Source organism: Hemiscyllium ocellatum, chromosome 36, assembly GCF_020745735.1.
Source record: "Hemiscyllium ocellatum isolate sHemOce1 chromosome 36, sHemOce1.pat.X.cur, whole genome shotgun sequence".
In the NCBI taxonomy this organism is placed as follows: Eukaryota; Metazoa; Chordata; class Chondrichthyes; order Orectolobiformes; family Hemiscylliidae; genus Hemiscyllium; species Hemiscyllium ocellatum.
Genome location: NC_083436.1, coordinates 44,537,687 through 44,563,777, shown reverse-complemented (window position 1 = coordinate 44,563,777; position 26,091 = coordinate 44,537,687). Strand labels below are relative to the sequence as shown.

At 47.4% G+C, this 26,091-nt stretch overlaps 1 protein-coding gene across 3 annotated transcripts in view; it reads left to right on the top strand.

Annotated features, from left to right (window-relative positions):
* The window catches only part of LOC132833250 (cyclin-dependent kinase-like 2), a 71,903-nt gene that overhangs the window by 30,139 nt on the left and 15,673 nt on the right, over nucleotides 1-26,091 (top strand). For 2 of the 3 annotated variants that reach the window (XM_060851374.1, XM_060851373.1), the window contains exons 5-10: nucleotides 606-718; nucleotides 4,727-4,866; nucleotides 8,322-8,410; nucleotides 12,578-12,707; nucleotides 16,685-17,031; nucleotides 17,777-17,870. In XM_060851374.1, coding sequence (XP_060707357.1) covers nucleotides 606-718; nucleotides 4,727-4,866; nucleotides 8,322-8,410; nucleotides 12,578-12,707; nucleotides 16,685-17,031; nucleotides 17,777-17,870 — 913 coding nt within the window. The remainder of the gene's footprint in view (nucleotides 1-605; nucleotides 719-4,726; nucleotides 4,867-8,321; nucleotides 8,411-12,577; nucleotides 12,708-16,684; nucleotides 17,032-17,776; nucleotides 17,871-26,091) is intronic. The other variant, XM_060851375.1, reaches the window with a different exon arrangement.

The following is a 26,091-nucleotide window of genomic DNA, read 5'->3' as shown; positions in this document are numbered from 1 at the left end:
AGATGGAGTTATTAAATATTTTTCAGGTGGAGGTGGATATATTCTTGTTAGACTGGGGAATTGAGGGCTTTCAGGGCGTGGATGGGGAAGTGCAATTTAAAACACAGACACCGCATCCGCGACCTTACTGAATGTTAGAGCAGATGTGAGGGGCTGCTATCTCATGCTTGTATATTCCAAGTCCCTCATTCGTGGTGCTACCCTAATGAACATCTTCCACACACGCCCTAAGGTATGGGATCTGCAGAAATGATCTCAATGCTCCAGGTGGAGCAAGCAAATTATATTAAAGTTTAGCGTAACATCCTTGTCTTTGGACTTGCTGTCCCTTTAATAAAACCAAGGAGCCATACATTTATAAACAGCCTTAGGAACTCATCTGATAACCTTAGAACATATAAGCAGGGACAGTGGAACATGTTATCCACACTGGTCGGGAAAACAGAATGGCAGAGTACTTTTTAAATGGTAATAGACTGGGAAAGGTTGATGAAGGAAACTTGCTAAATATCTCTGTACACCAGTCACTGAACTCAAACAGGGAGGAGCGAGTGGATAGGAAGGTAAAGTTTATGTGTAAATGTCCTTGCCGTTCTCTCCTCCAGGCCTGTCGATGTGTGGGCTGTTGGTTGTCTGGTGATGGAGATGTTGACTGGAGAGCCACTGTTTCCCGGAGATTCCGAGATTGATCAATTGTTTCACATCATCAGGTGTGTCGGTGAGTCCACTCTCTGAGGAATGGAACCAGCTCTCTCATCCTGTCTCTTCATCCTGTTACAGAGTGTCATTAAAACAATCTGACAATTCATTTGCTAGAGCATCACTTTCAGAGAGTCATAGTGTCATTCAGTATAGAAACAGACCCTTCGGTGACATTTAATATACTTCTGGTCCATTCTTAGAAATCACTGGCTGGGCCCAGTATTTACTGTCTGTCCCTAGTTGCCCCTTGAGAAGGTGGGGGTGAGCTGCCATCTTGAACCGCTGCAGTCCATGTGCTGTGGGTAGACCCACAATGCCCTTAGGGAGGGAGTTCCGGGATTGTGACCCAGTGACAGTGAAGGAACAGTGAGATATTTCCAAGTCAGGATGGTGAGTGGCTCGGAGGGGAACTTGCAGGGGGTGGTGTTCCCATGTCTCTGCTTCTCTTATCCTTCAAGTTGGAAGTGGTCATTTGAAAAGTGCTGTCTGAGGATCTTTGGTGAATTTCTGCAGTGCATCTTGTAGATGGTACACACTGCTGTTACTGAGCATCAGTGGTGGAGGGAGGGGAGGTTTGTGGATGTGGTGCCAACCAAGCGGCTGCTTTGTCCTGGACGGTGTTGAGCTTCTTGAGTGTTGTTGGAGCTGCCTCCATCCAGGCAAGTGGGGAGTATTCTATCACACTCCTGACTTGTACCTTGTTGTTGGTGGACAGGCTTTGGGGATTCGGGAGGTGAATACTTGCTACAATATTCCTAGCCTCTGACCTGCTGTTGTAGCCACTATACTGGAGTGGTGAGTCCAGTTCAGCTTCTGGTCAATAGTAACCCTTCAGGAGGTTGATAATAGGGGATTCAGTGATGGTAATGTCATTAAATGTTAAGGTGCAGTGGTTAAATTGTCTCTTATTGGAGAAGGTCATTGTCTGACAGTTGTGAGGTGTGAATGTTATTACCACTTGTCAACCCAAGCCTGGATATTGTCTAGATCTTGTTGCATTTGAACACAGACTGCTTCAGTATCTGAGGAGCTGCAAATGGTGCTGAACATTGTGCAATCATCAGTGAGCATCCCCACCTCTGACCTTACAATGGAGGGAAGGTCGTTGATGAAGCAGCTGAAGATGGTTGGGCCTGGGACACTACCCTGAGGGACTCCTGCAGTGATGTCCTGGAGCTGAGATGACTGACCTCTAACAACCATCTTCCTGTGTGTCAGGTACTTCCTCCTGAGCTTTTCCTGATTTCTCATGGGGCAGTTTTGCCACACTCCGCTGTTTTAGTGTCAAGGACGCTCAATTTCAAATCAGATGACAGTAAGAGTTGGGCTGGAGGAGGGGTTTTGGTGGATGTGTGAGGCAGTCACCAGTCAGTGACCACAGGAAGTAGCTCGGAGATGTGAGATGGATGGAGCCCCTGGTTCCATCAGGAAGAGTGTGATAATGTGCTGGAGTACAGATTGGTTGGTAGTAAATCATTTCCATTGAGCTGTGATGGAGCTACACAGTTAAAGGAAGCATAGTCAGGAGCAGCACTCTGTATGTGGTCTTCATATTGAACTGTAGCTGGTACAGGAACAGCCTTGAAGCTGCTCATATTCTTCACTCACTCACTCACACAGCCAAAACCAAATTTCAGTTCCCGTCTCTACACACTATCCATCCCATCCAGAAGATACTCAGCGCAGTGTGGACAGGAATGTTCACCCTCAGCTGCTATTCACAATTTGGTAGCTGTAAGTGAACAATGGGGTAATGTTAGAGATTGGGTCGTTAGACTGTATTAAAGTTGCATTAGCCTTTATCACCGTCTGTTGCCATGGAGACAGAAACACAGAATTTTAAGAAATCCATTTCAGGCCAACATTTGGCAGGAGCGGTGGATTCCAGGGCCTGTGTTATCATCATTTGGAGCCATTTGAAATGTATCCAGTTCTTTAGAAGAAAGATTTCCATTTGTTTCGGATTAGACCCAGTGATCCAGTCAGTGTCTTAGTGGAGAGCTGGGAATATTGACACTCCAAATACAATTGTGCTCTTTTAATTTACTTCCTGAACCGTGACTCAGCTTCCATCAGGGTGAATTGGAGGCTTGTGACTTTCCATCCATTATTTACTCACTTTGCTGTTTGTTATTCCAAGAGTGAATGATGATCTTCATGTTTTAGTGTTAACCATGCGTCCCAGTATATTACCACCTCACTGATTCCAGGATGCAGAGTTAAAGACAGCTGTACTCTCAAATGTTCAGTCTTAGGCTCCTCAGATCTTCAGTAATCATGTCCATTGTTCACCTCATTCAAACCATTTCTGCATTTCTATAGCACCTATTAAATCCTCAGGTCATCCCAAAGTAGCATACAGCCAATGAAATACATTCAATGTGGCCCTGCTGATATAATGGCGAGATAATGGTCTTCTGGTATTAGTTCTTGGACCTAGGTAACATTCCAGGGACCTGAGTTCAAATCCTGCCATGGGAGATGGTGGAATTTGAATTCAATAAATGTTTGGAATGATGAGTTTCATGATGATCAGAAACTGTCTGGTTCACTATGTCCTTCAGGGATGGAAACTGCCCTCCTTACCTGGTCTGGCCTACATGTGACTCCAGACCCACCGCAATGGGGTTGACTCTTAACTGCCCTCTGGACAATTAGGGATGGTGAAATAAATGCTGACCTGGCCAGTTATGCCCTCATCCTGTGAATGAATAAAAGAAAAACAAAATGTAAGAAAATCATTCGCAATTAAATAACAAGCAGATGATCTGCTCTTGGATTGAGCTGACAAGAGTCCCTGATCACACACTCTGGTGAGATCACACAGTCACCAATCTCGTGAGAGTTTCACTTTAACTCAGCCACACACCTCCTGGAGGATTCTTTTCTGAAAACTGAATTTTAAAAAGCACCTGTTGAGAGACGTTCAAGCACCCCCTCCCCCCACCAGTGGAGCAGGCAGCCTTGAAACCCTGGTCTCCTGTATCAAAATCACTGCCACTTCCGAGATCAGACAAAATCAGGTGAGAGATGTGGCTGTAGGTGAGAGCCCCATTTACACACGAGATACGATTACTGAATTACTTCACTAATAGTTTATTCCCCCAGGTATTTAACATCCTGTAAGAGCTAAAAACCAACAGCAGGGAGTTCTCCCCAGAATCTGTCAATTGTTGCTTCCAAAGGGAATCCAGAGCCCAGGTGATTGGTTATTCATTCACTGTTGTTTGGGGGACCATTCTGTGCATAGATTTGTTGTCTTGGTGCTCTAGATTGCAGCAATAAGTAACTAATGTGAATTAAAAATTGGCCACAACGCACATTAGAGTGCCCAGGGGCTGTAAAAGATGGTGATGAAATTCTAGCTCTTCCTTCAATGGACCAATCACCTTGAGGTCATGGAGACATTGCTCACACCTACCCCTCCCCCTCAGCCAGCTCCCTCTTCACAAACACTGGGGTGGGGGGGAAGTTGATATTTTCAGGGGAATTCCCTGTCATTTCCCGAAGAAGGGTTACATCTGAAATGTTGACTCCTTCACATCCTGACGCTGCCTGGCTTGCTGTGTTCTTCCAGCCTCCTGCCTGTCTACGCTGGATTCCAGCATCTGCAGTCTTTTTGTCACTTCCCGACAGAAAGCTCATCAGGAAATCAGGGTTATCATGTAGTTAAGCTTCCTGCCTGGGATTGCAGTTGAATGTCCACGTGGAGACTGCTGCAGTCAGAACTCAGTCGACAGAGTGAGCTGCTGTCTGTCTGTCTGTCTGTCCATCCTCACACATTGCTGCAGACAACAAAACATTCCCCAAAAAAGGGGACAATCCTTAGAAACACCTGCTCTGAGACAGCTTGGAAAATCAGGGATGGGCAGATTTTATTGCAGTAAGTAAATCCCACGAACCTCTTAATGGGAAGCTCAGGGTAATTGTCACCATTTTACTCTCTGCTTCCTCTCGATTTTCAGCATGCATTGTCATGAATGAGCTTCTCTTAGATCGTTACCATCCATTTTTTCTGCCTTAGGTAATTTAATCCCGAGACATAAGGAACTTTTCCACAAGAACCCTCTCTTCACTGGACTGCAGCTGCCTGTCGTCAAAGGGATTGAACTGCTTCCAAGCCACTATCCCCACGTTCCCTGCCTGGTTTTTGATTTGGTGAAGGTGGGTGTGATTGTGTTCGAATGAGCACAACAGAGCAATGTCTCATCGTTAACAGCACAAGTCACATTTTAACCTTTCCGACAGTGGATGATAAGGTGGGCAAATAGAATTTTGCCATTTTATTGCTCAAGGAATAGAGTATGAAGAGAGAGAACTGGTGCTGCCAAACTGTATAAGACATTAAAACATAGAACAGTACAGGCCCTTCGGCCCTCAATGTTGTGCCAACCCTTTATCCTACTCTAAGATCAAGCTAACCTACATATCCTTCTCTGTACTATCCTCCATCTGCCTATCCAAGAGTCGCTTTAGTCAGACTGCATCTGAAATATTGTATACAATTGTGGTCATCTTACCTGAGGAGGCATGTTCTGAAATATACTCCTGAGGAAGGGTCACTGGACCTGAACCTCTGTCTCTGCTTTCTCTCCACAGATGCTGCCAGACCTGTTGAGTTTCTCCAGCAATTCCTGATTTTGTTTCTAATTTCTAGCATTGGATTAGACTGGATTCCATACAGTGTGGGAACAGGCCCTTCACCCCAACAAGTCCACACCGTTCCTCTGAAGAGCAACCCACCCAGAACCATTCCCCTACATTTACCCCTGACTAATGCCCTTAGCACTACAGTACTACAGACAATTTAGCATGGCCAGTTCACCTAACTTGCACATCTTTGGACTGTGGGAGGAAACCGGAGCACCCGGAGGAAACCCATGCAGACACGGGGAGAATGTGCAAACTCCACACAGACAGTTGCCCGAGACGGGAATTGAACCCAGGTTCCTGGTGCTGTGAGGCAGCAGGGCTAACCACTGAGCCACCGTGCTGCGACAAGTTTGTTGGTTTTTTTTTGTGTATTTGTATTGGAGGAAGCTCAGAGGAGGTTCACTAGCTGGTTGCAATAAAACCATTCTAGATTTCCTCCACTGAGATGAGGGGAATGTCTTCTAAAGATAGATTGAGCAGGTCAGGCCTATACTAAGAATGAGAGGAGATCTATTGAGGGATATAAGATGCAAGAAGGGGTTGACAGAGTAGATGTAGAGAGGATGTTCCCCCTTGTGGGGTAATCTAAAACAAGAAGCCACAGTCTGAGGATTAGGGGTATAGTAGATTTAAACCAGAGATGAGGAGAAATTACTCCTCTCATGAATCTGTGGAATTCACTCCCCCAGAATGGAATGGATGCTGGGACATGGAGTAAATTAATGGAGGACTTCGACAGATTTTTAATTAGTAATGGGTTGGACTGTGGGCAATAAAGTGGAGTTGAGGCTAAGATGAGATCAACCGTTAACTGGCAGGACAGGCTTAAGGAGCTGATGGCCTACTCCTGCTCCTAGCTCTTATGTTATTGGGATGTGTCTGACTGAGGTGTGAGGAGTGTATTCTCTCCAGTGCCATCCCTCTGTTGTGGAGCTGCTGGTGTTGGGACTGGTGTCAGAAATCCCATGACACCAGGTTATAGTCCAACAGGTTTATTTGAAAGCACAAGCTTCAGAGCCCACCCCTCCATCAGGTGAAGTACATAACAGCCAGAGTTTAGAGTTCCACCTGATGAAGGGCCAGCGCTCCGAAAGCTTACAGTTTCAAATGAACCTGTTGGACTATAACCTGATGGTGTGTGATTTCTGACTTTGTCCCTCTGCCGGCCACAGCAGGAAATGCAGAGATTTTCCTCCGTTTCTGATAAGTCCAACTTTACATGAGGTTGAGAAGAAAAAGAAAGAGGTCCATAAACCCGGTTTCTTCCATATGTGAAAGAACACGATTGTTTATTATTAAAGCTCGGCAAAGCTGATTAGACACAGCACTTTTCTGCATCTTTATCATTTTTCTCTCCCATTCCAAACTTTTCTCCTTTACTGTTTGTCTCTCTCTATCCCTGACCTGACTCTTATTCAGGTAAAAAATGAGGTCTGCAGATGCTGGAGATCACAGTTGAAAATGTGTTGCTGGTTAAAGCACAGCAGGTCAGGCAGCATCCAAGGATGAAGGGCTTATGCCCGAAACGTCGAATTTCCTATTCCTTGGATGCTGCCTGACCTGCTGTGCTTTAACCAGCAACACATTTTCAACTGACTCTTATTCACCCAATTTTCTCCTCTGTCTTACCTCAGTTTATTTCTCAATCTTTTCAATCTCATCGGTTGTGGTGATTGTTAGTCCCATCACTCACTGAGATGCTGGATACTCTGCTACGTCCCTCCCGGGGAGCTCCAAGCTGTTAACAGCTCACACACCCACGCACTTAACACCAGCAACAAAACCAGCCTTTAACCTGAAGGGGGAGAGGTCAGTGTGTCTGGAATGAGGGGTCACTGCTTAAACATTAAAGGTGACCCATTTAAAACAGAGATGAGATGAAATGCCTTCTCTCATGGAGGATGATGAGCCTTTGGTAACTCTCTTTCTGAAAGCTATTGGAAAGCAAAGTCTTGGAGTATTTTTTTAATCAATTTGACAGGGAGTTAGGGAATTGGTGTGGAACGGGAATGAGGAGTGATCAGATTTTCCAAAATGGTGGGATAGATTTGAGGGGCTGAATGGCCTATTTCCACTGTACTGTTCCTGGGCTGTACTGTCTGTATCTCAATACGATCAGGTCTGTGTGCCAATCCCCTGGCCAGAGCAACCAGCATCAAGGAAATATTTTGGTTTTCAATTGACTTGAAGAATTATTTGCTTCATCTCAGGTGGATAGAGCTTGTCAGAAGGCCTATGGTGTATTAGCGTTCATTAGCAGAGGGATTGAATTCAAGAGTCGTGAGGTGATGTTGCAGCTGTACAGGACCTTGGTAAGGCCACATTTGGAGTACTGTGTGCAGTTCTGGTCGCCTCATTTTAGGAAAGATGTGGAAGCTTTGGAGAGGGTGCAGAGGAGATTTACCAGGATGTTGCCTGGAATGGAGAATAGGTCGTACGAGGATAGGTTGAGAGTGCTAGGCCTTTTCTCATTGGAACGGTGAAGGATGAGGGGTGACTTGATAGAGATTTATAAGATGATCAGGGGAATAGATAGAGTAGACAGTCAGAGACTTTTTCCCCAGGTACAACAGAGTGTTACAAGGGGACATAAATTTAAGGTGAAGGGTGGAAGGTATAGGGGTGATGTCAGGGGTAGGTTCTTTACCCAGAGAGTGGTGGGGGCATGGAATGCGCTGCCTGTGGGAGTGGCAGAGTCAGAATCATTGGTGACCTTTAAGCGGCAATTGGATAGGTACATGGATGGGTGCTTAAGCTAGGACAAATGTTCGGCACAACATCGTGGGCCGAAGGGCCTGTTCTGTGCTGTATTGTTCTATGTTCTATGTTCTATCTGGTGGTGGATGTGGTTTCACCCAAGCGATTTTAAAAAGACAAATGAGTTTACTGTTTGAGGTAAAACTGAATCTTCACAATGTATGGATTGTGCAGTTCATATAATTCCTAACGGTGGTTGTATTTTCCAGAAATGTTTGCAGATAGACCCTGAGAAACGGCCCTCCTGTGCAGAGTTGCTGCAACACAATTATTTCATGGCCGATGGTTTCTCTGAAAGGTGAAGTAATACAAAATAAAGATGATTTTATGTTGATTGAGGGGGAGGCATGGCCTAGTGGTATTATTGTTAGACTATTAATCCAGAGAGTAAAAAGATTATCTGGGGGGTGCAGTGAGAGAGAGACTCACTGAAATCCTTGTAGAGGGAGGAAGAGAGCTTCTTCAAGGACTGCAGATTCCCCCCAGACGTGATCGACGATGCCCTCCACCGTATCTCCTCCACTTCCCGATCCTCCGCCCTTGAGCCCCGCCCCCCCCAACTACCACCAGGACAGAACCCCACTGGTTCTCACCTACCACCCCACCAACCTCCGTATACAGCGTACCATCCGCCGTCATTTCCGCCAACTCCAAACGGACCCCACCACCAAGGATATATTTCCCTCCCCTCCCCATCAGCGTTCCGCAAAGACCACTCCCTTCGTGACTCCCTCATCAGGTCCACACCCCCCACCAATCCAACCTCCACTCCCGGCACCTTCCCCTGCAACCGCAGGAAATGCAAAACTTGCGCCCACACCTCCCCCCTTACTTCTCTCCAAGGCCCCAAGGGATCCTTCCATATCCGCCACAAATTCACCTGCACCTCCACACACATCATCTATTGCATCCGCTGCACCCGATGTGGCCTCCTCTATATTGGGGAGACGGGTCGCCTACTTGCAGAACGCTTCAGGGAACACCTCTGGGCCGCCCGGACCAACCAACCCAACCACCCCATGGCTGAACACTAACTCTCCCTCCCACTCCACCGAAGACATGCAGGTCCTTGGACTCCTCCACCAGCAGAACATAACAACACGACGGCTGGAGGAAGAGCGCCTCATCTTCCGCCTGGGAACCCTCCAACCACAAGGGATGAACTCGGATTTCTCCTGTTTCCTCATTTCCCCTCCCCCCACCTTGTCTCAGTCGATTCCCTTGAACTCAGCACCGCCCTCCTAACCTGCAATCCTCTTCCTGACCTCTCCGCCCCCACCCCACTCCGGCCTATCACCCTCACATTGACCTCCTTCCACCTATCACATCTCCATCGCCCCTCCCCCAAGTCCCTCCTCCCTACCTTTTATCTTAGCCTGCCTGGCACACTCTCCTCATTCCTGATGAAGGGCTCTGGCCCGAAACGTCGAATTTCCTGTTCCTTGGATGCTGCCTGACCTGCTGCGCTTTAACCAGCAACACATTTTCAGCTATTAATTCAGAGAGCCGGGTAATGTTCTGGGGACTCAGGTGTGAATCCTGCCATGACCTTTGGTGGAATTTGACTTCAAAAGCTAGCTGGAATTAAGAGTCTAATAATGACCATGAATCCATTGTTGATTGTTGGAAAAACACACCAAACAACCCCACTGCCCTGTGGCTGAACACTTTAACTCCCCTCCCACTCCGCCAAGGACATACAAGTCCTGGGCCTCCTCTATCGCCAATCCCTTACCACCCGATACCTGAAGGAAGAACGCCTCATTTTCTGCCTTGGGCCTCTCCAACCACACAGAATCAATGTTGGTTTCACAAGTTTCCTCATTTTCCCTCCCCCACCTTACCCCAGATCCAACCCTCCAACTTGGCATCATCCTCTTGAACTGACCTATCTGTCTATCTTCCTTCCCATCTATCCGCTTCACCCTCCGCTCCGACCTATCACTATCATACCCACCTCCACCTGCCTAACACCTTCCCAGGTGCCTTTGCCCCAACCCCAACCCCCCTCCCATTTATCGCGCAGCCCCCTTGGGCCACCCCATCATTCCTGATGAAGGGTTTATGTCTGAAACATCGATTCTCCTGCTCCTTGGATGCTGCCTGACCTGCTGTGCTTTTCCAGCACCACACTCTCGACTCTGATCCCCAGCATTTCCAGGCCTCACTTTCTCCCTGTTGGAAAAGCCCATCTGGTTCACTAATGTCCCTTGGGGAAGGAATCTGCCATCCTTGCCTGTTCTGACCTACATGTGACTCCAGACCCACAGCAACTTGCTGCCTCTCAAATGCCCTGTGGGCAATTAGGGATGGGCAATAAATACTGGCCTGGCCAGTGACACCCTCACCCTGTGAATGAATTTTTAAAAATTTCAAGGGGCCTAGGTTCAAAACTTGCCGCAGCAGAAGGTGGAGTTTAAATTAAATTTCAAAAATAAAAATCTGGCAATAAGAATCTAGTAATGACGCTGAAACCATTGTCAGTTGTTGGGAAAACCCCAAGTTATTCACTAATGTCCTTCAGGTCATTTTCACCTGGTCTGGCCTACATGTGACTCCAGACCCACAAGCAATGGGGTTGATTCTCAGCTGCCCTCTGACCTAGCCAAACAAGTCACTCGGTTGTATCAATCATGACAAATATTTTGTGCTTATATTCCAGACACTCCAGGAAGTTTCAGGAAATTTTAACATGTCTGGCAGAAAAGCAGGAATGGGGGAACCACAAAAGATGTTGTGTTCATTTCATCTCATTTAAACAGCTCTGTTTTAATCTCCACCAAACCAATGCTGGAGGTGGAGTGAAAATCCTCCAATCAGATGATGAGAAACTTGCTTTGTTTTCCTGATTGGTTGTAGGAAAGGATGATAGGAGAAAGTGAGGGCTGCAGGAATTTCCCACCTGCCTTGGGCCCTGGAGCCAGAATCACAATGTCTGATCATTGTGAGCAGCCTCAGTGTTTTCACGCAGCTGTGTTCAGGGTGTGAGCTTGAAGCGAAACAAAAGGAGAGGAGCAGCCATTCAGCCCGTTGTCCCTGTTACACCCTTCAGTTAGATTGTAACTGAACTCCACCTCCCTCCCCAGGGCCCCAACAAACTCATAATCCCCTCTCTCAATAAAGCTCTGTCCATTTTCAGGTGCACTCCCAGTCTAAGCAGCACTTATGGATAGTGTGAGTCACAGATTCACACTCCCCTTTGTCTGAGAAAGGGACAGCACCCCAGAGTGGCCTGGCTCCCCACCCCGCTCAGATAAAACAGTTTCTCTCTGTTGATCTTATTAAATCATTTAATCACCATAACCATCTTGACTAGCTTGTGGGCTCTTGTGGTACAGTGGTAGTGTCCCTACCCCTGTGTCAGGGGATCCAGGCACTCACCTCACCTGTCCTAGAGGTGTGCTATTACAGCGCTGAACAGATATTTTCCTAACCAACCTGTTCAGTGGGAACATTACACTACCACTGCTCCATCAGAAACCTAACATCTCTGAACAAAGAATGCTGTAAATCAGAAACAAAATCAGAAGTTGCTGGAAAAGCTCAGCAGGTCTGGCAGCATCAAGGCAGAGAAATCAAAGTTAACATTTCACGTTCTGAGGAAGGGTCCACACAACCAGAAACATTCACTCTGATTTCTCTGCACAGATGCTGCCAGACCTGCTGAGCTTTTCCAGCAATTCCTGATTTTGTCACATCTCTGAACATGTTGGTTAGAAAATATTGAAACACCTTGACTCAATCATCCCTTAATCTTCCATAACTGAGGGAATACAAAGCTATCCACCATCATATTCCTGAGTGATTTGACCTGGTTATATCTGGTGTTGGTCTCGGTAAGATGGGCAGTCCACTTTAACTCCCTCTGTTCAGTCTCCCATTAACCTTATACATTCACTGGAGAAGTGAGTGACCAAGTTGCTGTTAGCTTCAGTCCACAGTCAGGATTGTTTGTGACTGAACTGCCTTGCTAATGCATATTACCTGCACTACAACTCTAACTTGCATTTATGTTGCACCTTTTGGCGTGAAAAAATGACACCCCCTGCACCACAGGAGCTTTACTGTGTGGAAGGCACTATATAATAAAAAACAAGTTGTTGTATCATTCTCAATACTTCAAACGTAAGAACATAATGATGTTTTGTTTGATGATAACTAAGGGATAAGTATTGCTCAGGACATCAGAGAAAATTGCCCCGCTGTATCTTGAAGTTGTGCCATGACAGTGTTTCAACACATTAGCCAGGCCCTTTGGTTTAGTGTCTGATCAAAATGGGTGAGGGAGGGAAACCATTCTGAAGGATATGTCGATGGGGTCAGGCTGGAAGATGGTTGGAGATGGCTTGTATAGCACCAGCACATAGGGGGTTGGGCTGAATGGCCTGTTTCTCTGCTGCAAAATCTCTGTAATTTGTGAAGAAGAGTTTGAACTAACTTGGTTTGAACTTGTATCTGTAACTAGGTTTACCAAGGAGCTCCGTACTCACTGTTTGAAGGACATGATAGATAATCGCCCACGATACAAGAGGTCAAAAATGACCCAGAACCACCTGCAAGAACTACTGGACGACCAGAAAAGGTCAATGACAAAGGTGGGTCAGTAACCAGCAAAGGAACTGTGTCAGCATCAACCTTAAATCTTCAATTAAACCAATCTGAGCCATCGGAAAAGATCACCATCAACCCAGCAGATTCTCAAGGCATGGGGAGGGTGGGGCTATTGTAATACTACAGCCCTCCCCCTCACAACACACCAGTGTTAGTCAGCACAGGGTGGAGACAATGTACAGGAAATTGCCGGGCAGCCAATCCAAAACCCGCCCTCAGACACTCCCTCACTCCTCCCACACCCCCACCGCAGACACACACTGATCCACAGATCTCTGGCAGTGAGGAAGCTGACCATTCAGCCCATCATTACTGCCCCAGTTCCATTCCCTTGGGCCAACCTCCAGCATTTCCCCACACCCCTGTGCGGCATAACTCTCCAAATCACATCCAATAATCAGTGTCCCACCAACCTTCCAGCACAGAAATATAATGACTTCATATATAAACCCTCATCAATAATCCTGTAATAACCTCATATATAAACCCACATTAATAACTCTATAATAACCTCATATATAAACCCTCATCAATAATCCTATAATAACATAGAACATAGATGTTGTGCCCACATTGATCCTCATCTATGCACCCTCAAATTTCTGTGACCATGTGCATGTCTAGGAGTCTCTTAAACGTCCCCAATGACCTTATTTCCACAACTGCTGCTGGCAACGCATTCCATGTTCTCACAACTCTCTGTGTAAAGAACCCGCCTCTGACATCCCCTCTATACTTTCCTCCAACCAGCTTAAAACTATGACCCCTCGTGTTGGTCACTTCTGCCCTGGGAAATAGTCTCTGGCTATCGACTCTATCTATGCCTCTCATCATCTTGTATACCTCAATTCGGTCCCCTCTCCTCCTCCTTTTCTCCAATGAAAAAAGTCCAAGCTCAGTCAACCTCTCCTCATAAGATAAGCCCTCCAGTCCAGGCAGCAACCTCCTCTGAACCGTCTCCAAAGCATCCACATCTTTCCTATAATAGGGCGACCAGAACTGGACGCAGTATTCCAAGTGCGGTCTAACCAAAGTTTTATACAGCTGCAACAAGATCTCACGACTCTAAAACTCAATCCCCCTGTTAATGAAAGCCATAACACCATATACTTTATTAACAACCCTGTCTACTTGGGTGGCCATTTTAAGGGATCTATGTACCTGCACACCAAGATCCCTCTGTTCCTCCACACTGCCAAGAATCCTATCCTTAATCCTGTACTCAGCTTTCAAATTCGACCTTCCAAAATGCATCATTTCGCATTTATCCAGGTTGAACTCCATCTGCCACCTCTCAGCCCATCTCTGCATCCTGTCAATGTCCCGCTGCAGCCTACAACAGCCCTCTATACTGTCAACGACACCTCCAACCTTTGTGATGTCTGCAAACTTGCTGACCCATCCTTCAATCCCCTCATCCAAGTCATTAATAAAAATTACAAACAATAGGGCCCAAGGACAGAGCCCTGTGGAACACCACTCACCACAGACTTCCAGGCAGAATATTTTCCTTCTACTGCCACTTGCTGTCTTCTGTTGGCCAGCCAATTCTGTATCCAGACAGCTAAGTTCCCCTGTATCCCATTCCTCCTGACCTTCTGAAGGAGCCTACCATGGGGAACCTTATCAAATGCCTTACTGAAGTCATATATAAACCCACATCGATAATCCTATAATAATCTCATATATAACCTGCATCGGTAATCCAATAATAACCTTATATGAACACTAATCAGTAATGCTGTTATAGCCTGTTGTAGATATACACAAATATATGAGCTGTAGTCAGTAAGTTGATTATCGAATACTTGTCAGGTCAAGTTGAACAGTATCAATAACGTTAGGGAGATAAACACATCAGGGAGAGGGACATAATGGAATATGCTGATTGGCTGAGATGGGGCTGGTGTGATTGGAATCAAATATCTCAAAACCAATTTAAATGGATCATTCGAAAGGGTAATATTAATGGGGTGGCGTTTGCATACAGGGTGACTATGAGCCTACCAGCTCTTGCGGATATTAAAGAGGATATTGGACCATAGAGAAATGTGGATTCGGATTATTTTCTGAATTTCCAAAGGAGTCACTATCATCAAAAGGTCTCTATATTAGTGAGTTTTGAGAAGATTTGTAGCTCAGGTTGATGTAGGTTTGCTCGCTGAGCTGGAAGGTTCATTTTCAGACATTTTGTCACCCTGCTAGGTAACATCTTCAGTGAGCTTCCAGGTGAAGCACTGGTGGTATAGCTGCTTTCTATTTCTGTGTTCGGGTTTCTTTGGGTTGACGATATCATTTCCTATGGCGATGTCATTTCCTCTGGTGGCATCATTTCCTGTTCTTTTTCTCAGGTGAGTGGTAAATGGGATCCAAGTCAATGTATTTGTTGATAGAGTTCCGGTTGGAATGCCAAGCTTATAGGAATTCTCGTGGGTGTCTCTGGTTTGTCCCAGTAAGCAAACCTAGATCCAGGTCTTCACCTGTATTCATACATGTGAACGACTGTATTCACAGAGTAATGAGACCAGAATACATAGGAGTGAAGTGAGACCATTCGGCCCATTGAATATGCTCCACCATTCGATCATTATTGTGACTGATCTGATCATCCCCAACTCCACTTTAGTATCTTTTCCCAATAACCCTTGATTCCCTTCTGCAGTAAGGAATCTCATAGATTTATGACCGTCTGAGAGGAAATTCTGACAAATCCCTGTCTGAAATTACATCAAATGGTTAGAATACAGAAGGAGCTATTTAGCTCATTGAGTTCATCTACCCCCTCTGAAAGAACATTGTCTCTCATCTCACTCCCACCCTCAGTACTGCACCTTCTTCCTTTTCATACAATGATCCGATTCCTCTTCGGATGCTCCAAATGAGCCTGCCTGCCCCACACTCTCAGATAGTCCATTCCGGACCCTAACCACTGCCTGCCCCACATTCTCAGATAGTCCATTCCGGACCCTAACCACTGCCTGCCCCACATTCTCAGATAGTCCATTCCGGACCCTAACCACTGCCTGCCCCACATTCTCAGATAGTCCATTCCGGACCCTAACCACTGCCTGCCCCACACTCTCAGATAGTCCATCCCAGACCCTAACCACTGCCTGCCCCACATTCTCAGATAGTCCATTCCGGACCCTAACCACTGCCTGCCCCACACTCTCAGATAGTCCATCCCAGACCCTAACCACTGCCTGCCCCACATTCTCAGATAGTCCATTCCGGACCCTAACCACTGCCTGCCCCATACTCTCAGACAGTCCATCCCAGACCCTAACCACTGCCTGTCCCACACTCTCAGACAGTCCATCCCAGACCCTAACCACTGCCTGCCCCACACTCTCAGATAGTCCATTCCAGACCCTAACCACTGCCTGCCCCACACTCTCAGACAGTCCATCCCAGACCCTAACCACTGCCTGCCCCACACTCTCAAACAGTCCATCCCAGACCCTAACCACTGCCTGCCCCACACTCTCAGACAGTCCATCCCAGACCCTAACCACTGCCTCCCCCACACTCTCAGATAGTCCATTTCAGACCCTAACCACCGCCTCCCCCACACTCTCAGATGGTCCATTCCAGACCCTAACCACTGCCTGCCCCACACTCTCAGATGGTCCATTCCAGAGTGAAATCTGTTTCTCTTCAGGCCACTGTTCTGTCTTTTGCCAATTTCCTGGAACATATTCCCTTTTAGTTCTTGATCCTTCCACCAAGAACAGTTTTTTCTTCCATTTCTGGGATCCTTGAAAACCTCAATCACACCTTCTCACACCCCCCTCCTGTTGCCACGGTGAACATTCTGGGCCTGTCCCATCGATCCAGGTGAGTGAAGATGCTGATCCTTGGAGCCACCTTGGTGACAGTGTCCTTGTGCTGGGTTTGTTTGTCTATGTCTGATAGAGGGAGACGGATGGATAGATGGAATAACTGAAGGATGTTTTTACAGCTTCTTGGAAAACAGGAGAAACATGTTGACCCAAGGAGCAGGGAGGAAAAATCTGATGGTAAACTACCCAAAGCAAGAATCTCACACATGGTATTGGAGAAAGCTGACCGGTCGGAGAGAGTGCTGAGTGACTCCTGTGAGAACCTAGTTAATATTGGCAGCTCCCAGGGCTTCTCGTCAAGTAAGGTCGTGTCTCAAGACCCAGGCCAAGAGCACAAGTCCAGCTCTGATCGTCCACAGTCACCAGCCAGGACCAATATTCCTCCAATCACTCCGGCCACTTCCATCCTCACCTGCAGCACCCTCCTGAGCTCTGGGATCAGCCTGTCTGACCAACACCGCTTCGTGTGAGTCCAATCGCACACACACAACCCTCCGAGATTGTTCACAAGTTTCATTTGCAGCTGAAATAGGGAAACAGAGAGAGGTTTCCCTCTCAGACGCTCAGTCAGAACTTTCTGAGGTGCTCCACTGAGATTGGTGTTGTCCAACCCAGCTCCGCCCTCCATTAGGAACACGCACTGGGGCTCGCTCTCAATGTGAGGAATGATGTTGAGGAGCCAGTGTTGGGCTGGGGTGGGCACAGGGAAAAATCACACAGCAACAGGTTGATAGTCCAACAGATTTCTTTGGAAGCACTAGCTTTCGGAGCACTTCATCAGGTTGTTGAAGGAGCAGCGCTCCGAAAGCTAGTGCTTCCAAATAAACCTGCTGGACTATAACCTGGTGTGGTGTGGTTTTTAAGTTAAATGTGAGAGACAGTGCAGGGCAGGTGCAAGTGATTTAATGGCCTGTTGTCTGTGACTGCCCCTTGCTGTATTGGAACCAAGCAGGAGAAAGATGGAAATAAGCGGGAATTCTGTAGCTTCCCAGGATCGGAAGTGAAGACAGAGAATCCTGGCAGGTCGCTGTGGAGAGGCCTGGTGCAGGAGATAAGAAGCTGCAATTTTACTGAGAATTCAGACTGAACCCCATTGAGAACCCACCCTGGAGTTCAGGTCACAGTCTGATAGGTCACTATGACAGGGGTTACTGATGGGCAATGCTGTATCATTCAAATACAAATTGGGATCTTCCCTTCCCCTCCCCCAGGGTTCACAACAAGATGAAGAAACAAGTGAACTCTGTGAGAAAGCTGTCCCAGCCTCCAGCACCCAGTCTCTTCAGCCTCTGTTTAAGCACCAAGGTAGGTTCAACTCAATCCAGGCACTCAGTCAGTCCCTGGGGGGGGGAGGGGGGAGGCAGTGGTGGGGGGAGGGTGGGGGGTGGGGAATGTCTTCAAATCCCCAGAACTGTCCCGATCCTACAAGTGCCAGACTCTCCCCGATTCCCAGAACATTGGTCTCATTGACCGCCCTCCAACTGACTGGCCATTTCAGCTGTACCCACATTGCTGTGGGTCTGGAGTAACGTGTAGGCCAGACTGGATAAGGAGGCAGATTTCCTGCCCCAAAGGGCATTGGTGAAGCAGCTGGATTTGAAGAGCAATCGATAATTGTCTCATCACAAGGACAAGATTTTAATTCATTGCGTATCCCTCCCTTGGGTGGCTCTGATTGGATTTGAACCCATTTCCTGAGAGCATTATCTCAGAACCACTGACCCAATTGCCCGCGGCATCATCATCACAGCATTGTCCCACCAGCCGCCACCATTTTCCCAAGCACCAGCCCCCGTTATCCTCCTCAGCCACTTTCCTGGATACTACACTCTGCACTCCCCTCCCGAAAGCCCCCTCCTTCCCCCTCTCTCTCCCTGCCCTAAAACCATTCCTGAAAATCTTACTACTTTCATTCAGCAATTGACTGTCAACCCCAATATCTATGTTACTGGCTCTGTGTCAAGCTCAGACTCCCAGGAAGTTGCTATGTGAAGGAAGGTTGTTGTTGTCAGCAGTATACCTGTGCACTGAAATCCCTGCCTCCCGTTCACCGTCTTGTGTCAATAAGAGAGTAAACAGCTCAGTGTTTCTGCTGCACAGACAGAGTCCCTTTCTGGGATTGTTCACAGATAAATCTGTGTACAGGCTGAACTTTCATTGGCTCACTCTGCCTGTTCCAGACACTAACAGGCAGCGTCTTACAGTCACACACATGGCCGAGGTATGAAATGAATATTTTGCTTCAGTCTCTACCCAATGAGAAGATGATGATAAGGGCCCAGTTGAATATGAGGGCGCTGAGCAATTGAGCAGGAGAGTGATAAAGAATGGGAGGGTATAAAGGCGGGCAGCACACCAGGTGGAGACATCTCCAGGCTCAGATGGGATATATCCAAGATTGCTGAGAGAGGCAAGCGAGCAAATCACATTGACATCAATTTTCCAGGCCTTACTGATCATAGGATTAACCCCAGGGAACTGGAGGATTGCAAATGGGACAACTTTGTTAAAGAAAAAGGACAAAAGGTAACCCAGGAAACTGTCAGCTTGATGTCAATACAGCAGCTGGAAAACTGATGCAGGCCATCATACGGGATCATGTATATAAGTACACTCAGAGAAAAACAAATTAACACTAGACAGTCCACATGGCTTTGTGAAGGACAGGTCATGCTTGACAAATTTAATTGAGTTCTTTGACAAGGTGACACAGATAGTGGATGAGGGTGGTGCTGTGGGTGTTGTATATTGGAACATTCAGAAAGCATTTGATACAATACCACATTGCAGGCTGTTTGGCAAATTTGCAATGTTTGGGAGTGATGGGTCTTTGACAGCATGGATCAGAAGTTAGGAGATGGGGCGGGTGGTGGTGGGGTGAGTACAGTTGGACATTTCTCAGACTGGGAACAAGCTGAAAGTGGTATTCCCCAGGGATTGGTGCTTTTTCTGATTCACATGAATAATTTGGAGATGGGGGTTGAGGGAAAAGTCTCTAAATGAGACTAAGCTGGGGAGAATAGTAAGTTGTGAGGATGACACGGAGAGATTTTAGAGGGACACTGACAATCTAGCCAAATGGATAAACGCCTGACAGTTGAGTTTCAATGGAGAGAAATGGAAGGTAATGCACTCTGTTAGAAGAAACACAGACAGACAATACACACTCAATGGTATAACCTGTGAGGCAACAATAATACAACCTGTGAGGGGAGTTCAGGAGCAGAGGGACCTTGGGGTTCATGGACATAACTCTCTGCAGGTAGCCAGGCAAGTTGAATCAGTTGTTAGGAAGATTTATAGGATCCTTAGGTTTATAAACAGAGGCCTGGAGTAAAAAAGTAAGAAAATGGTGCTACATCTCTCCAAATCATTGGTCAGGCCACATTTGGAGTATTGTGTTTGGTTCCAGGCATCTTAGTTAAGGAAGGATGTTAAAGCCCTGAGAAAGTATAAAAGAGATTTACTCGAATCATATCAGGAATGGAGTATTTTAGATACAAAAAAAATGGCAGAAATTTGGGTTTATTCTCCTTGGAGCTGAAAATGTTATGCTGGTAAAGCGCAGCAGGTCAGGCAGCATCCAAGGAGCAGGAGAATCGACGTTTCGGGCATGAGCCCTTCTTCAGGAATGAGGAACGTTATTCAGTTATCCAGTTATTCTCCAATTTTAACAGGGGAAGGAAGGATATTTGTTCCCACTAGTGTGTATGTCAGTAACTAGGAAATCACCATTTCAAGATTGTCAACAATGAGAGCTAGGAGTGAGCTGAGGAGAAATTTCTTTCCTCGGAGAGTTGTTGGTATTGGAATGCGCTGCCTGGAAGTGTAGTGGTGGCAGATTCCATAGGGGATTTCAAAAGACAGCTGAATAAAGATTGTAAAATGATGAAGCTACAGGGCTACAGAGATAGGGCTCAAGAATGGGACTGGCTTGGTAGCTCAATTTGTAGCTGGTACAGACACAATGGGTTGAATGGCCTCTTTCTGTGCTATAAAATGCTGTTTAATTCTGTAGCACCGCAGGCCAGTTTACAATGTGGACTCTGCTGACACTTGCTGGTAAGATCCAGTATTGCACGTGTGGCTCTGAACCAGCATGTGCTGATGCTTTGTGACACTGTTCAGATTTGTTGTGGTTCTGTTCGCCGAGCTGGGAGTTTTCCTTGCAAACGTTTCGTCCCCTTTCTAGGTGACATCTTCAGTGCTTGGGAGCCTCCTGTGAAGCGCTTCTGTGCTGATTCCTCCGGCATTTATAGTGGTTTGAATCTGCCGCTTCCGGTTGTCAGTTGCTGTCCGATGCAGTGGCCGGTGTATAGGGTCTAGGTCGATGTGTCTGTTGATCGAATTCGTGGATGAGTGCCGTGCCTCTAGGAATTCCCTGGCTGTTCTCTGTTTGGCCTGTCCTATAATAGTGGTGTTGTCCCAATCGAATTCATGTTGTTTGTCATCTGTGTGTATGGCTACTAGGGATAGCTGGTCGTGTCGTTTCGTGGCCAGTTGGTGTTCATGGATGCGGATTGTTAGCTGTCTTCCTGTTTGTCCTATGTAGTGTTTTGTGCAGTCCTTGCATGGGATTTTGTACACTACGTTGGTTTTGCTCATGCTGGGTATCGGGTCCTTTGTCCTGGTGAGTTGTTGTCTGAGAGTGGCTGTTGGTTTGTGTGCTGTTATGAGTCCTAGTGGTCGCAGTAGTCTGGCTGTCAGTTCAGAAATGCTCTTGATGTATGGGAGTGTGGCCAGTCCTTTGGGTTGTGGCATGTCCTCATTTTGTTGTCTTTCCCTTAGGCATCTGTTGATGAAATTGCGGGGGTATCCGTTTTTGTTGAATACCTTGTATAGGTGTTCTTCCTCTTTTTGTAGTTCAGGTGTGCTGCAGTGTGTTGTGGCTCTTTTGAATAATGTCCTGATGCAACTTCGTTTGTGTGTGTTGGGGGGTTGCTTTCATAGTTCAGGACTTGGTCTGTGTGTGTGGCTTTCCTGTATACCTTCGTGGTGAATTCTCCGTTCGGTGTTCTCTGTCCCATCACGTCCAGGAATGGGAGCTGGTTGTCCTTTTCTTCCTCTCTCGTGAATCGGATTCCTGTGATTGTGGCGTTAGCGGATCCAGACACTCTATACAGTCAACACAAGAATTTTTGGACGTCATTAGAAATATACACATAGACAAGGAAGAAACTATGGTCTCATTCGATGTAACGGCACTGTTCACCTCTATTGACAAAACCCTAGCCAGAGAAACAATATCCAACCTGCTGGACATACAGAACAGACAACAGGATGCTGAACCTATTAACAAAGATGGCATACTTAAACTACTGGACCTGTGCCTCACAACACACTTCACATTCAACAACCAGATGTACGAACAAATCAACGGGACACCCACGGGCTCACCAATCTCCGGACTCATAGCAGAAGCAGTAATGCAAAGGTTAGAACAAACAGTTTTAACACAATTACAACCCAAACTCTGGGTCAGATACGTGGATGACACCTTTGTAATCATTACAAACCCAGAAATAGAGAACACACACCGGATCATCAATGCCACACTCACAGAAATCCGATTCACGAGAGAGGAAGAAACGGACAATCAGCTCCCATTCCTGGACGTGATGGTACAGAGAACACTGAACGGAGAATTCACCACGAAGGTATACAGAAAAGCCACACACACAGACCAAGTCCTGAACTATGAAAGCAACCACCTCAACACACACAAACGAAGTTGCATCAGGACATTATTCTAAAGGGCCACAACACACTGCAGTACACCAGAACTGCAAAAAGAGAAAGAAGAACACCTATACAAGGTATTCACCAAAAACGGATACCCCCGCCATTTCATCAACAGATGCCTAAGGGAAAGACAACGGAATGAGGACATGCCACAACCCAAAGGACTAGCCACACTACCATACATCAGGAGCATTTCTGAACTGACAGCCAGACTACTGCGACCACTGGGACTCATAACGGCACACAAACCAACAGCCACACTCAGACAACAACTCACCAGGACAAAGGACCCGATACCCAGCATGAGCAAAACCAACGTAGTGTACAAAATCCCATGCAAGGACTGCACAAAACACTACATAGGACAAACAGGAAGACAGCTAACAACCCGCATCCACGAACATCAACTAGCCACGAAACGACACGACCAGCTATCCCTAGTAGCCATACACACAGACGACAAACAACTTGAATTCGACTGGGACAACACCACTATTATAGGACAGCCAGGGAATTCCTAGAAGCATGGCATTCATCCACGAATTCGATCAACAGACCCTATATACCGGCCACTGCAGCGGACAGCAACTGACAACCGGAAGCGGCAGATTCAAACCAGTATAAATGCCGGAGGAATCAGCACAGAAGCGCTTCACAGGAGGCTCCCAAGCACTGAGGGTGTCACCTAGACAGGGGACGAAACGTTTGCAACAAAGACTCCCAGCTCGACGAACAGAACCACAACAACGAGCACCCAAGCTACAAATCTTCTCACAAACTTTGAACTCTTCAGATTTGACTACCTCAACAACTTGCATTTATATATCACCTTTAACATTGCAGCAAAGCTTGACATCCTGCTGGGAGGTTCTTTCACAATGTGAGTCACATAAGGAGAGGTTGGAGCAGGTGTTCACAATCTGGGGTTAAAGAAGGAGATTTTATTCAGTATTGTGCACGAGAAAAAAGAGAGGAGACAGATGAGGAAAAGTGGGGGGGGGGAGAGTAAGAGACAGAGCGAGAGGGGGAGAGTGAGGCAGAGAGGTTTCAGGAGGGAATTGCAAAGCTTAGTTCAAGATAGCTGAGGGCATGTCCATCTTGATTGAAATACAGGGTTAAAAGGTGTACAAGAATTAGAGGAGGGAAGGGAGGGGGTGTAGGGGCTGGAGGGGGTTATAGAGATAGGGAGGGGGTGTAGGGTCTGGAGAGGGTGACAGAGATAGGGAGGGGGTGTAGGGGCTGGAGGGGGTTATAGAGATAGGGAGGGGCTGGAGGGGGTTATAGAGATAGGGAGGGGGTGTAGGGGCTGAAGGGGGTTATAGAGATAGGGAGGGGTGTAGGGGCTGAAGGGGTTTATAGAGATAGGGAGGGGGTGTAGGGGCTGAAGGGGGGTTATAGAGATAGGGAGGGGGTGTAGGGGCTGGATGGGGGTTATAGAGATAGGGAGGGGTGTAGGGGCTGGATGGGGGTTATAGAGATAGGGAGGGGTGTAGGGGCTGGAGGAGGTTACAGAGATAGGGAGGGGGTGTAGGGGCTGGATGGGGGTTATAGAGATAGGGAGGGGGTGTAGGGGCTGAAGGGGGTTATAGAGATAGGGAGGGGGTGTAGGGGCAGGATGGGGGTTATAGAGATAGGGAGGGGGTGTAGGGGCTGGATGGGGGTTATAGAGATAGGGAGGGGGTGTAGGGGCTGGATGGGGGTTATAGAGATAGGGAGGGGGTGTAGGGGCTGGATGGAGGTTATAGAGATAGGGAGGGGGTGTAGGGTCTGGAGGGGGTTATAGAGATAGGGAGGGGGTGTAGGGGCTGGAGGGGGTTATAGAGATAGGGAGGGGGTGTAGGGGCTGGATGGTCGTTATAGAGATAGGGAGGGGGTGTAGGGTCTGGAGGGGGTTATAGAGATTGGGAGGGGGTGTAGGGTCTGGATGGGGTTACAGAGATAGGGAGGGGGTGTAGGGGCTGGATGGGGGTTATAGAGATAGGGAGGGGGTGTAGGGTCTGGAGGGGGTTATAGAGATAGGGAGGGGGTGTAGGGGCTGGATGGGGGTTATAGAGATAGGGAGGGGGTGTAGGGGCTGGAGGGGGTTATAGAGATAGGGAGAGGGTGTAGGGGCTGGATGGGGGTTATAGAGATAGGGAGGGGGTGTAGGGGCTGGAGGGGGTTATAGAGATAGGGAGGGGGTGTAGGGTCTGGAGGGGGTTATAGAGATAGGGAGGGGGTGTAGGGGCTGGAGGGGGTTATAGAGATAGGGAGGGGGTGTAGGGTCTGGAGGGGGTTATAGAGATAGGGAGGGGGTGTAGGGGCTGGATGGGGGTTATAGAGATAGGGAGGGGGTGTAGGGGTTGGATGAAGGTTATAGAGATAGGGAGGGGTGTAGGTCTGGAGGGGGTTATAGAGATAGGGAGGGGTGTAGGGGCTGGAGGGGGTGACAGTGATATGGAGGGGTGTAGGGACTGGAGGGGGTGACAGAGATAGGGAGAGGAGCTGGAGAGTGTCGGGTTGTTAGATTTTTGAGTTCTGAGGATCTGGTGAGTTAATTTCCCACAACATTGTAGGAAACCTTACTGTGAACTGCCTCAGCCTTGAAGCTGCCAAATCCACTCTAAATGAGCAGAACATCACAGCATTCTGTGGATCTTTTTTTCATATGAAATTTTTGTTCTGTTTTCAAAGCGATTGTTAGTTTGATAAATTACTGCTGTGGTCAGTCATTCTGATGAGAACATTTCATGTTTGCTCAGGATGGGGCTACATGTGCAGTACCTCATTCTGCCAGCAAGTGGCGCCGAAACCACAAATTATTGGGGATCAGGGAGACATGGTTGAGCAGATAAAGAGGCCCTTCAGCCCATCGTATGGACACTGCTCGCAAACACCTGTCTATTCTCATCCCTTTTTCCAACATTTGGCCTTTTGTGTTATAACATAACGACTGCACATCTAAATCCTTCTTCAATGTAATGAGGGTTTCTGTCTCTCCCACCCTCACAGGCAGTGGGTTCCAGACTACCCCACCCCAACCACTCTCCCACCCCCCGGTGAGAAAGGGTTTCCTCACATCCCCTTGAAACCTCCTGCCTCTTCCCTTATATCTGTATCCCTAGTCATTTAACCCTCACCTATCTCTGACCCCCAGAATTCTGTCCCCCTCATCCTTCTGTGCTCTAAGGAAAATAACCCCGGCCTCTCTCGTCTCTCTCCATCGCTGAATCGCTCCATCCCAGACAACATCCTCCACACACCCTCCAGTGCAGCCACATCCTTCCTATAGTGCGGATGTAGAATTGCATAGTGTTCCAGCTGTGTCCTAACGAGTGTTATATACAGCTCCGTTATAACCTCCCTGCTCTTATATTCAATGTTTTGTCTAAGTGTCTTATAAACTTAACCACCTTATCTACCTGTCCTGTAGTCTTCATGGATTTATGGACATGTACATCTAGGGTCCTCTTATCCTTCCTACTTCCCAGGGTCCTCCCATTCAGTGTGTACTCCCTTGTCTTGTTAATGCTCCCAAGCGTTACCCGACAGTTTACAAGGGTCCCCATTCCCCTCATAAGTGCCTGTACCTGGTCCTGTGGGCTGTAGCACTCTGTAGTTAGAGCAGTGAAGCGTCTCCCAGTAGCACAGCCGGCAGTCCAGATCACCTGGCCAATCCCAGCTGAGGCCTCGAAGCGACCTCTCTGTTCTCCGGCTGGTGAATGGCCAAGGGGTAGTCGGTGTGGGTGGAGAACTCTCTCGCTCCATTTCCCCTCCTTCACCCAGGGGGGATCCTCTTCAAGCA